General features: G+C 43.2%; 1 protein-coding gene across 1 annotated transcript in view; it reads left to right on the top strand.

Moving 5' to 3' along the window:
* Nucleotides 1-5,288: 5,288 nt before the first annotated feature.
* PREP (prolyl endopeptidase) overlaps nucleotides 5,289-13,560 on the top strand; it is a 131,753-nt gene continuing 123,481 nt past the window's right edge. Inside the window, exon 1 of the mRNA XM_003781567.3 lies at nucleotides 5,289-5,487. Within this exon, the coding sequence (XP_003781615.1) occupies nucleotides 5,443-5,487 (45 nt within the window). The 5' untranslated portion in view covers nucleotides 5,289-5,442. The remainder of the gene's footprint in view (nucleotides 5,488-13,560) is intronic.

Here is a 13,560-nt window from a genome sequence, read left to right as displayed (position 1 = left end):
ATTTTTTAGATGTGTGAATCTGGACAAAAATGAGACAAACTCAAGGGATTTACACAAATAAGAACAAATTCTTCATCACAAAGTCCCTGACCCTCCTCGCCTCTGCGGAATGTCAGTTTTGAACTTTTGATGAGGAGAGGAATGTTCAGATCGTGATCTTACCACTTTCACCCACACCTTAACAGTGTGATGAAAGATGACCTAGAAGACGTTGCTGAGTGAAAGGATACCTAGCAGGGTGACACAAGTGAAGGGAAGAGCAAATAATAAAGCCTTTGATGGGGAGCCCTGGGATTTTCCAACAGCAAAGAAAACATATCAGTGCTTATTTTAATAAAAGCAGTATCCTCAACTCCCATTAAAAAAGAGAGAGAGAGAGAGAGAAACTCCCTGGAAGAAACCCTGAGAAGAGTGGTTCACGGTGCACTCCAACCCAGACATGGCGAACTTCTTTGCCCTTCCTGAGTGGAATATGAAGAAAGCATTTACACAAAGGAAATATTTTTGTTGGCAGTCACTTCAGAATATGCTGACATCCCTGTTTTTAACAATCAACTGGTCAGTTTGGGTGTGGTTACTCTTTTGAAAGTTTAGTCTTGAGGAAATAGGTCAAGCAAGCCGATGTTGTTGTGTTCTCCTGAGCGTGACTGAATCCTTGCATTCATTACGTGTGTTGCTTTGGAACTGTTGTCTTGCTGACACAGAGTGCCACCTACTGATTCACCAACCAGCATTTCTGGTTACCCCAACCGACCAGCAGGGTTGGCCTCTCTCCTTAAAACAGGTTGAGGGTGCAAGGAGATGGATCAAAGCATGAATTGGTTGAGGAAATACAGGCAGCTAGGATTGAGATAAATAATCCGAGAGGTCCAATATACAATTGCATGCGGGAATTAGAAAATGAGAGACCAGAACTATGCAATACTCAGAGGCCGCCCAACAAAGGACTCTGAGGGAAAGGTGTGAGCAATGGTTCTGATTCACAGCTTACCAGCTCTTCCCTCTATCAGTGCGGCAGAGACTGCAGCCATCCCCTCCCCCCCATCCATTTCCTCTTCTTCCTTGACATAAAACTGGGCTCCATTTCCCAGATTCTCTTGTAGTATAGCCATGTGACTGGGTTCTGACTAGTGGAACGTGAAAGGAATCAATGTGTGCTATGTTCAGACCTGACCTACAAAAGCCACCTACTCACGATGCCCTTCTCCCCTCCTAGCTGTCCAGCCTACGACATTGTGTTAGAGGTAGCACAGCTGCAGGCAGCTGGGTCTCTGCAAGGAGCAGAGGCCACTTTCTCTCTTGGCTATTCTAGGCTGCTGACTTGGAACTACTGAGACCTGTAAGGTGACAAAGAAAGAAACTTTCTGCTCTCCAAGTTCTTGAATGTTTAGGTCTTTGTTATAGCAGCAAAGCCTGTCCTGACTCATAATTTTTATCACATCCATGAGATTATCTAACTCACACCCTACATGAGCTTTTTACTGTAAAACCAGTACACAACTCTACTCCCCTATCAAAAAGGAACACAGGAGACTTGCATAATTCAACCAGTTTCTTCTCCAGCTTCATCTCCCCTCACTCTCACATTGCTCTATAGATTCCAACCACATCACACTCACGTTTTCTCATGTGCCCCTCTTCCTCAGCTCCCAGCATTTCCACAAGATTCTCCCTTCAACATTCTGCACCCCCCTCCTACCCGCCACCTCCAGATCTTTAACTGGTAAATTCTTATTAATTTTTTTAGAACTCAGCTTAGACATTACTATCTTGGGGGATCCTTCTCTATTCCTCCAAGACTAAGTTAGGTGACCTCTGTGCTCCCACAGCACCCTGTCTTATGGGTCCTAACACATTAAATTATAGTTACCTCCTAAAACTGGGCTCCATGAATCTCCAGTTCCTAGCATAGTGCCTATAAAGTGGTAGGTACTCAACACATGTTTATTAAATGAAAGACTAGCTCCTGAAGTGGCTGTCAAAATCCTAACACAATAATCCAGCCCCATATACCAGAGGTGGTGGGTTCAAACCTAGCCCCAGCCAAAAAAAATAATAATAATAATAATAGGAGGCCTGGTGCAGTGGCTCACACTGGTAACCCCAGCACTCTGGGAGGCCGAGGTGGGTGGATGGCCTGAGCTCAGGAATTTAAGACCAGCTTGAGCAAGAGCAAGACCTCATCTCTTAAAATAAATAATAATAATAAAATGAGATAATATTTGAGATAAAGCCAACATGTTCTGTATTGTAATTCCACTGTTTAGTACAGTGCCCTGTAATGTTACATGAACAGATCTGTTAAGTGACTACCTTTGACAGTTATATTGTGTTATTAAAGAGAAAAATGGGTGAAATTTTGATGCATGACCCAATATTTGTGTTTTATCCTTCAAATGGATTTTAATCGGTTTTCCTGTATGTACAGAGTAATAGTAATATCAGGTCAGGTTTAGAAGTGAGGGGCTTTAGTAGGGTATCAAATTCTGTAGGCCAGCAAATACAAATTTGATCAAAAAAAAAATTTTTTTTGAGACAGAGTCTATGTCACCCTCAGTAGAGTGTGGTGGTGTCACAGCTCACTGCAACCTCAAATTCTTGGGCTTAAGCAACTATCTGGCCTCAGCCTCCAAGTAGCTGAGACTACAGGCAGAGTATAAGCATTGCTAAATTCTGTATGAATTGGAAACTTTACCAGATAAGGAAAGGGAACCCAGAGTGATAGGAATTGATCAAGCAATTGACCTAGGGGGAGCTCTCATCAAAATTCTAATTCTTAACAATAGGAGCCACCCCAGCTCAGAATAAGTCTCAGTCAGGCCAACAGAGGGCAGTGCAGAAAACTGAAACACCAACTGGCTGTAGGGCTTAAGAGAGTGTGCGTCAGGACTCAAACTATTACTAACAGTTAGTGAATAAAGGACAAGGGGCTATCTGTCAGATCCTGGCAGCTTTGAGAAGTTATAGAATTGACTGGGACTGTGCTCACACTTCTGATTAGTAGGTTTTAGAAATGGGACAATTAGGAATTAGACTCCACTGCACTTCAAAGAAGATGGCTTAGTAAGCAGCTAGCCCCTTTTTCTGAGACAGGAAGAAAGGACCTCAAGAAATCATATTCTAGACACTCTCCCAAGAATCCACAATTAGCACCCCAGATCATTCAAGAGATCCTGACACTCAGGTATCTTTTCCACACTCCTTGACAGGGGCTTGATGGGGAGCTGGCACAGTGGTACTATGGATTGTGGGGAGCCCTTATCCCACACTACTGCTAGCCACCTGAATGGGAGAATGTCCTACCTGTCCCAAGGTGTAGAGAACATATTTATCCACTGGACTCCAAATCACTAGGCTTCGCCTTTAAAAGGGGTTGGTATATTCTGAGTGATTTGTTTGGTCTGTCTTCATATAGGTTTTAGAGCAGGAGATGAGTGAGTTATGTTTACTGCGAAACTCTTTCTTTGAGTCCATTACCCAGTCTAAGCTGTTAAAGAGGTCCTGGGAGCATCCAGGGTTGCTCTCCCTTAATCTAGTGGACAGTGAGCATTGAGAGGGAAGCCCTTGAACTGTAAGGATAAACCTGGAAGCTTCACTGCATAGCAGCAAACTCTCAGAAAGAAATGTTTGCAGAAAGAAATCCTGAGGATCTGGTTCAGTGAGAGTTCAAAGGACCTTTCCTATTGGCAAGCTATGTAATTGCTCTTTGTTGATAAAAATGGAAATGTCCTAACCTTACACTGCGGTCATCATGCTTGCTGGTCTTTCTCCCTGAGCTTTTACTACTGTGGACCCACCCTTGCCCTGCTCTCTTGTTGGGCCTTAAATAGGACACAGTGACAGCTGATTGTGAGCAGTCATTAATTACTGAGGACCTTCTCCAAGTCCCTTCCGCCTTTCTCTGTCTTTTTCTGGTTTACAGTTCACAATTTACATAGCTCTGATTTTCCTGGCCCCAAACTCTAGATCTCACACGCTAACTTTGGTGTCTGTCTTTGGACCTTTCAGATTTTGCACACTTCAAACCCGAATCAGGGTCTTTGATCTCCATCCCATGACATGGCTCTACGTTTTGCCCCACCCTAAGGGATGACCACGGCTTCTGAGCAGGGCTCCACTACCTTTGCACCAAGTCTGGCATCAATAATGTGAGTTCTTCCAGACCTAAGGATTCTCAGATTGCCCAAAGAGGGGATGTCCGGGGTCAGGTGCAGAAAACAGTGACCACACATTCAACCACAAACAGAAACAGTGAACTAAGGGTGAGTTGGGGTAACACTAAATAGCAGACACCCGTTTCCAACAGTTACCTATCCACTTGGAAGCCAGGATGTGAAGGACTTTCTGGTCACATTCGTGCTCTCTCCTAGCACTTTAAAAAAGCCAGGGATACAAACACACTGGGCACACCCTCCAGCCTTGATGACTGGGGCTATCATGCCTCTTCCAGGTGGTCCAGAAAGCAAGACCAGAGCACACATCACTAGCCTGAGGATAATGTGATGTAACTAGCAAATTTTCATAGGTTGGAGGTGAAGCATCTTGTCTAATATCTTTTTCCCCACAGGAGCAACAGCAGGGGCTCAATAAACACATTAGCAGGAGGAGGAACAGAGGCACCGGCAGGACGAATAAAATACCCATGATGGTCTGCAGGCCTCCCATCCTCAGTCCCCTCTCAATTAGTAAATTTCAAATAAGGGGTCATCTGTTGTCCCACAAACACCAAAGCCTCTCCATAATCCTGGTGCCGAAACACCCAGTGTCCACCAGGAGTCGTGGGGTGAAAGGAGATGAGTTTCCTTCACGGTCATCCTGATCCATTTCTCCCCTTGCAAGTCCAGGGTCGCAGGCAATGGCGATTAGGCTACTGCAAGCCCTCTGCTTCCAAGGCTAGGTCGGCCTTCGCCGCCTCCACCCTGCCTGGAAACAGGAAGGCTGGAGAAGATGGGCAAATCCATCCGTAGATACACACTGAAGTTCTCCGAGAGGGAGCCCGGCGAGCGCCAGCACTGCGCCGCGGTGCGCGGAGCGACTCTGGGGACAGCGGGCGGCGGGCGGCGCGGAGCGGCCGGCGCTCCTGCAGAGGGAGCTGTGCGCCCGGCCTGGCCGCGATCGGCGCCGCCCGCGCCCTCTTGCAGCCGCTGGGCCCGCCCGCCGGGGAGGAGCTCGCGGCCGCGTCGGAGCCGCGGCGCTATGCGCAGATTCTCGCGGGCGGCGCGTGGGATCTCGCGGGCGGCGCGTAACATTTCCGCCCCAGCGGTAGTTCCCCGGGTGCTAGTGAGCATTCGCGTTGGTCATCGTCCTGTCGTGCTAGCTCTGCCGGAGCGCCCCGCCGCCCGCGCGGCCTCTGCCTGCGCCCCCGCCGTGCCCTTCCGTCAGCCCGGCCAGCTCAGCCGCTCCCGGAACCCGTGCCGCGCCGCCCTCTGCTCGTCCCCGACCATGCTATCTCTCCAGTACCCCGACGTGTACCGCGATGAGACCGCGGTGAGTACCCCCGCCGCGCCCCCCGGGCGCCTGCAGCTCTTGCCCCCTGCGTCCCTCCCCTCCCCCTCGGCCTTTGTCTGTGCAGAATGGGCCGGGGGCGCAGGGCTCCTCCCCAGCGCAGGGCGCCCCGCCGGTGGTCAGCATGCACCTATTGGCGCCGGAGCCTGTGGTCAGTGCTGCTTGCAGCTTCCTAAAATCAATGGGGTCAAGGGCAGACGCCGGCTAGGCATGGGCGTCTTAAGGAAGTGGGAAGACGTGAGATGTCAACTGCTTTTGACTGGCAAAGCCTCTTGTTTACACGTGGTGGTAGGAGAAAGTGTACAGATGGGCTGTGTGATGATGCAAGATTTAAAAACAAAAACAAACTTTTCAAACTTACAGTTTTAAAGTCTTTAGAGTTGAAGTTTATCCATTCTATGTTAAAACGTGTATTTGAGTGCCTGCTCTGTCCCAGGCCACGTGCTGAGCAGGTTTTGGGCACTAGGGGTGCAGAACACCAAGACAGAGCAATGGGGAAAGCAGGGGTGGAGGGTGGGGGGGGGCAGTGAGCCCGTAGTTTGACTCTGCTGATTCAGGTTTTCTTAAATAAGAAAAGAAATTAAGAGAGGAGGAGGAGGAGGAGGAGGAGGAGGCCTTAGATGGAGAAGGGGAATGAGTGAGTTTTATGCAGTGCCAGAGTTCACCACTATTTCCCTAAGCTGTAGGTGAACTCAAGGTAACTGTTGAGATCCAGTGAGTGGAATTCTGGGCAAACACCTCTTTTGTGTAAAATTTAATTTGGTATCTTAAGAACTGGATTAAATCCAAATGGTAACAGCCAGATCTTTCAGATTATGTAAAAAGAATCAGAATGAACATATTTTTGTGTAATACAGTTTTGATTTCTTTATTTTCCCAATTTATGCCCAAAAGTCTGTACTTTGTATCTTTTCCATACTTTTTGAAAATTTCAAATATTAAGAGGGTACAAATGTTTTTGTTACATGGACAGCTTTTGTAATGCTTGATTCAGGGCTAGAATTGTGCCCATAACCCAAATGATGTTTATTATATCTATTAGGTAGATTTTTGGCTCCCTCCTCGTCCCTGCCCTCTGCTTGATTACCATTGACTTTTATTTCCATCTGTGCACAAGGGCATCCTTCCATTACTTCCAGTTTATTAGATAGTATATGTGACATTTGTTTTTTCGTTCTTGAAATACTTTGCTTAGCCATCCAAATGGCTGCAGAATGCATGAATTCATCCTTGTTAATGGCTGAGTAGTACTCCATGGTATACATATGCCACATTTTATTAAGATGTTAGAGATGCTGAGTGATTCTGTATTATAAGCAGCTGAGAGATGAACAGGGGAAAAAGAATAAAATAGTCTGAATTTGGGACAGCTAGGAATTAAGACTGGGAGAAATGAATTAGGGAACAGCTGCCGTGTTAACACACTGTTGACTGGCAATTTCACCAGAAACTATCCATCCATGTTACTGGGTAACTTGTGACTCCTCTTCAGTTGACTCTAGATCTCTGCAGTTGTGAATTGTGCTACAGTAACCATTTGAGTGCAGGATTTTTTTTTTTTTTTTAAAATGACTTATTTTCCTTTGGGTAGATACCCAGTAGCAGGATAGTTGGATGGAATGGTAGGTCTGTTTTTAGATCTTTGAGAAATCTCATACTATTTTCCATAGAGGTTGTACTGATTTGCAGTTCCACTAAAACAGAATAAGCATTCCTTTCTCTCTGTATCCATGCAGGCATCTATTATTTGTGGACTTTTTAGTAAAAGCCATTCTAACAGGGTGAGGTGATATCTTGTGCTTTTAAGTTGCATTTTCCTGACAATTAGTGATAGTGAGCATTTTTTCATGTTTTTTTGGCCATTTCTCTATTCATTTTGAAACATTTCTGTTCATGTCTTTCCCTCACTTTTTAATGGCATTGTTTTCTTACTGGTGATTTGAGTTCTTTGTGGAGTCTGGATATTAGCCCTTTATCAGATGTATAGTTTACAACTATTTTATTCCATTATGTAGGTTGTCTGATTATTTTCCTATTTGTGCAAATGCTTTTAACTTAATCAGGTCCCCTTTATTTATTTTTTTTTGTTGCTATAATTCTTTACCTGGGCCACTCTCTAGAATAGTTTTTACTACATTTTCTTTTGGCATTCTTATGGTGTCTTGTCTTACAGTTAAGTCTTTTTTCCTTCTTGGGTTAATTTTTGTGAGTGATAAGCTATCCAATTTTCCCAGCACCATTTATTGAATAGGACTGCTTTTCCCTAGTGTATGTTATTGTCTGCTTTGTAAAAAATCGATTGGCTGAATAGTTGAATTTGTATCTGGGTTCTCTGTTCTGTTCCATCAGTCAATGTCCCTGTTTTTGTGCCAAAACCATGTTGTTTTGATTGTTACAGCCCTGTAGTGTAGTTTGAAATCTTATTATTTAATGCCTCCCGATTTTTTCTTTTTGCAAGATTGCTTTGGCATTTCAGGCTTTTTTCTGGTTCCAAACAAAGCATAGGATTGTGTTTTCTAGATCTATGAAATAAATCATTGATATTTTGATGGGGATTGCATTGAATCTGTAGATCACTTTAGGTAGTGTGGACATTGTAATTCCGTTGAGTCTGCTAACCCATGAACATGATATATGAGTATTTGCCTATTATTTGTGTCATCTGCAATTTCTTTCCTCAGTGTTTTGTAGTTCTCCTTGTAGAGATCTTTCACCTCCTTCTTTAAATATATTCCTAGGTATTTTATTTTCATTGTAGCTATTGTGAATGGTACTGAGTCTGATTTGATTCCCAGCTTGACTGTCATTGGTGTATAGAAATGCTACTGATTTGTGTACATTAATTTTGTAACCTGAGCCTTTGCTGAATTGTTTTATCAGTTCTCAGACTTTATTGGTGGAGTCTTTGGGGTTGTCTGCATATAAGATCTAGATATTTATTTATATATTTAGGATATCCTAGCTTAGTGGTTCTCAACCTTCCTAATGCTGTGGCCCTTTAATACAGTTCCTGTGGGTCTCGACCTACAGGTTGAGAACTGCTGTCTTAGATATTTAGGATTGTTATGCCTTTTTGTTGTTTGCTCTTTTTACCATTATATGGCCATCTTTGTCTTTCTTTACCATTGTTGGTTGAAAGTCAATGTTATCTGATGTGAGAGTGGCAACACTTTTGGTTTTTGTTTGCATGCAGTATTTTTTTGTATCCCTTCACCTTTGGCCTGTAGGAGTCCTTGTGGATTAAATGTGTTTCCTGGACACAGTGTATAGGTGGGTTGTATTCTTTCATCCATTCAGCTGGCTTGTGTCTCTTCAGTGGGACATTAAGACTGCTCACTTGGATAGAATTGATATGTAGGATGCTGTTCTGTTTATCATGCTGGGTATTGCCTTATTGCTTTGTTTTCCCTCTTGTGCTGTAGGTGTATATAAGCGTTTTAGCTTTGGGTGATTGTACATGAGTGGGTGTCTATTATGTGGGTCATGAATAAGGCAGATGGGAAGATTTTCTGCAGGACATGTCTGGTCATGCTAAATTTCCTCAGTGTTTGCTTGTCTGGAAAAGTCTTTATTTCTTGTCTGTAGAAGAAACTTAGTTTTGCAGGATATAAAACTCTAGGTTGGCGGTTGTTCTGTTTAAGAATACTAAAGATGGGACCCAAACCCCTTCTGGCTTGGAAGGTCTCTGCTGAGAAGACTGTGTTTAACCTGGTGGGTATTCCTTTGTAAGTTCTAAGTTACATGATGTTTTTGCCTCTTGGCTTGGAGAAATTCCTCTTTCTTTTTGTCTTTGGCCTGTGGGATGACTGTATGTCTAGGTGATTGCTTCTTTGCAGTGAGTCTCCAGGTATTTGTTGAGCTTCTTGTTAGAGGTCTACATTTCTAGCAAAGCTAGGGAAGTTTCCCTCAATGTAGGCTTTCTAACCCCTTGTGCTTTTTCTTCTTCACCCTTAGGTAGACCTACGATTTTTAAATTTGACTGTTTTATATAATCCCACATTTCTTGTAGGCTTTGTTTTTCTTGAGTTTTGCTCTTTATTTTTGACTGGGTTAATTTGAAAGAGTTGTCTTCAAGGACTGAAATTCTTTCTTCTTCTTGGTCTAATATGTTCGTAAAGTTTTCCACTGTGTTTTGTATTTCCCTAAATGAAGTTTTAATTTCCAGAAGTTCTATTTATGTTTAATACACCTATCTCTTTAGTGAATTTCTTATTCATTTTCAGATTTTTTTCTGGTTTCTTTGAATTGATTTTCTCCTTACTCTTGGATCTCATGGAGCTTTCTTACAATCCATATTTGGAATTCTTTACGTCATTTTAGTATTTCCATCTTGGTTGGGATCCATTTCTACATAGTTGGTATGCCCCATGGGATTGTCCTTTTCCTCTAATTTTTCATGTTTCTGGAGTTCTTGTGCTGATTCCTTCTCATCTGGAGCAGATGCTGGTTGTTGTTTTTCTATTTTCTTTTATTTAGATGGAGCTTCCCTCCCACCACTATCACTCTGAAGGGCATGTCTGTCACATATCTTGGATAAGAGCTTTTGGCTTTGCTTGTGGGTGCTTTGATGGAGTCTGGGTTCTGGGTGGATGCCCTTGGTTATAGAGATCCTTAGTGTGGTAGTTTTGTCTGTTGCTAGTTATTTGAAGGCTGGAGTGGTGATGAGCTATGTGTGTGGGCAGATTTCCTGTTTTGTTGAGGGAAAATAGAGGTCTTTGAAATCCTTTCTATGTCCCCAGCTCTATGGTCTTCTAAACAGTGTGATTATATTTGGATGTCCAGGTTAATCTCTGAGATAGTCAGGAGTGCTTGTGGATAAGAATCAGCCACATCCTGTATGACTGAGTTAGTAAATGTTGTAAAGGGCTGTATGAGTTGTATTTCCCACTGATAGGTGGTATGTGCCAAAAAAAATACCAGCTGCAGTGTTGTTTTTTTGGAACCTGTGGCTAGCTCTAGCCCTTCAGGAGACCTACAAAAATGCCTGAGATAGTGGTCAGCACCCTGGAACTTTCAGGGGACTCCTTATTCTTAACTATCTGCAGGGAGAAGTGGAGAAGTGGAGAAGTGAGGCTATGTGGGAATGGGTCAGGTGACCCTGACTTAGGCTCCACAAAGACCAGTAAGGGAGTTTACTTGGCAGGGGTCAAGGGTTTGCTCACAGGCTGGCAGGGAAGACCACTAGGGAGGTGCTGAAGTAGCTCTGTTCAGCCAGAAAGTCTGCTTTGGAGGGTGAGGCCTTCTGAGATTCAAAATCTGGCTGTCAGGAGTGTGTTGCACTCTTTGTCTGCCTCCTCTGCACCATGGTCTTACTCTGGCATCTGACCATAGGCAGTAAGTCCAACTAGCTGAGCCAGTGGTGCTGTGGACTATGAGCTTCCCTGCATAGGATCTTGCCCTCAGCTGACAGCATGGCTTTCCCATGGGCAAAGGGATCTTCTAAGAATGTGCTGGATCTGGGACCCACTGCACTGGGTCCCACAGCTGCTCACACAGGCTCCCTTGCCTCCCAAGATTAGTTCACACATCTTTCATACTCCATCCCATTGAGCAACACATTCTAATCCTGGAGCTATGGGATCCAGCCTCCCCAGGTCCTCCAAGCTCAATCTCCAACTGTGCCAGGGAGAAGCATGCTGGTCCCATGTTGCCTATGGAATGTTCCAGCAAGTTTGATGTCCCTGCACTTTGGAGTGTGTCCTGCTCTGCTGGAGCAGCCAGGCAAGTAGCACCTGGGAAGGCCAGCTAGCAGGGAGCTCACAAACTGAGCACCCCTTGAGCTACTGCAGGCCTTTAAAGGAAAGATAAGAGCGCTACTCTCGTGGAAACCTCAATGTGGTAGGTTGTGCACCAGCAGAGGACAGCTGTTTCTGAGAGCCCTGGCTCAGTTGTACTTCTTAGTAGCAGTGGGTGGGGGAGAAAACGGAGGGAGTCTTAATGAAGGACAGCTAACAATCTGGTCATCTCTGTCCCTGTTTCTGGACAGTAACCTGCCTTAAACAAGAATCCTTAACCAGAATATTAGAGTTCAGAGACTTGATTGGGAAGATATTGTCAATGTGGTTTCAACTAATTAATCTTGATAGTATCTGGTGGAGAGGCTTTCAAATGATTTTTACTTTTGGTTCTTGTTTTATTGGGGTGTGGTGTGGTGTGGTGTACTGCAGTGTAGTGTGGTTTTGTTTGGTTGAGACAGGGCCTTGCTCTGTTGCCCAGGCTGGAATGAAGTGGTATGGTTATAGCTCCCTGCAATCTCAAACTCCTGGACTCAGGCAATTCTGCTGCCTCAGCCTCCTAAGTAGCTGGGACCACAAGCAAGTGCTGCCACACCAGGCTCATTTTCTTTTTAAAATATTAATGGGGTACACGTGTTTTTGGTTACATGGATCACTTTTGAAACACATGAGTCATGGCTATAAGTGCACATGTTGCCCAAATAGTGTTTGTTGTGCTTATTAGGTAGGATTTTGCTCCCTTTGCTCCCTTCTCCACCCTGCTTGATTTCCACTGAGTTTACTACCCTCTGTGCACATGTGGATACACCTTATTACTTTCTCTTGCCTGATTGCACTGGGAAGACTTCCAGCACTACGTTGAATAGAAGTGGTGATAGCAGGCACCCTAGTTTTGTTCTAGTTTGGAGGGGCAGCACTTTCAACTTTCCCCATTAAGCATAATGTTGGCTGTGGGTTTGTCATGTATGCTTTTTATAATTTTGAGATATGTTCCTCCTATGCCTAGTTTCTTGAGAGTTTTTTAAGATATTAAATGGTGGTAGATTTAGTTGAATGCTTTTTCTGCATTAATTGAGATGATCATATCTTTATTTTGCTTCTGTATAGTGAATCACATTTATTGATTTACATATGTTGAACCATCTCTGCATCCCTGGGATGAAGCCTACTTGGTCACGGTGGATTATTTCTTTGGTGTGTTGTTGTTGGATTCAGCTTACTGTGATTTTATTGAGGATTTTTGCATCTGTATTCATAGAGTATGGTCTGTAGTTTTCTTTTTTTGTTGTTGTGTCCTGCCCCTAGTGTTGGTATCAAGGTGATACTGACTTCATAGAATGAGTTAGGGAGGATTCCTTCTTTCTCAATGTTGATGGAATAATTTCTGTACTATAGGTATTAGCTTCTTCTTTGTAGGTCTGGTTAGAATTCAGCTGTGAATCCATCTGTTCTGGAGCATTTTTTGGTTGGAAGGCTTTTTTCTTTTGATCTCATTGCTCATTATTTGTCTGTTCAGAATTTGTTTTTTTCTGATTGAATCTTAGGTTGTGTGTTTCCAGGAAATTTGACCATTTCTTCAATATTTTCTAGTTTATGTGCAGAGAGATTTTTGTAGTATTCATGGATAATGTTTTGTATTTCTGTGGAATAATATCTCCTTTTTCATTTCTCATTGAGCTTATTTGGGACCTTTCTCTTGTATTCCTGGTTAATCTAGCTAGAGTCCTGTCAATTTTGTTTGTTTCCAAACAACCAACATTTTTTTTTTCATTTATTCTACTTTGTATTTTTTTTTCCATTTTGTTTAATTCTGCTTTGACTTTGGTCATTTCATTTTTACTGCTGGTTTTGGGTTTGGTTTGCTCTTCCTTTTCTAGTTCCTTGAGATGTGTCATTGGCTATTAATTTGTTATCTTTATGTCTTTTTGATGTAGGCATTTAAGGCTATGAATTCTCTCCTTGTGACTGCTTTTACTGAATTCCATAGATTGCGTCCCCTTTATTGTTCATTTTGAGGAATTTTTTGATTTCCATCTTAATTTTATTATTGATCCAAAGATTGTTCAGCTGCAGGTTGTTTAATTTTCATAGCTTTGTATAGGTTTGAGTCTTCCTCTTGATTTCTAGTGTAATTCCACTGTAGTCTGAGAAGATATATGGTATGATTTTATTTTTTTTGAATTTGCCAAGACCAGTCTTGTGGACTAAGACATGATAAATCTTGGAGAATGTCTCATGTGCTAAGGGGAAGAATGTATATTCAGTAGTTTAGGGGTAGAATATTCTATAATTGTCTTTTAAGCTCATTTGGTTTAGTGTC

Source organism: Otolemur garnettii, unplaced genomic scaffold (assembly GCF_000181295.1).
Source record: "Otolemur garnettii isolate 467f Iridium unplaced genomic scaffold, OtoGar3 scaffold00002, whole genome shotgun sequence".
In the NCBI taxonomy this organism is placed as follows: Eukaryota; Metazoa; Chordata; class Mammalia; order Primates; family Galagidae; genus Otolemur; species Otolemur garnettii.
The sequence above is the reverse complement of the archived record's forward strand: the minus strand, read 5'-3'. Positions and strand labels throughout refer to the sequence as shown.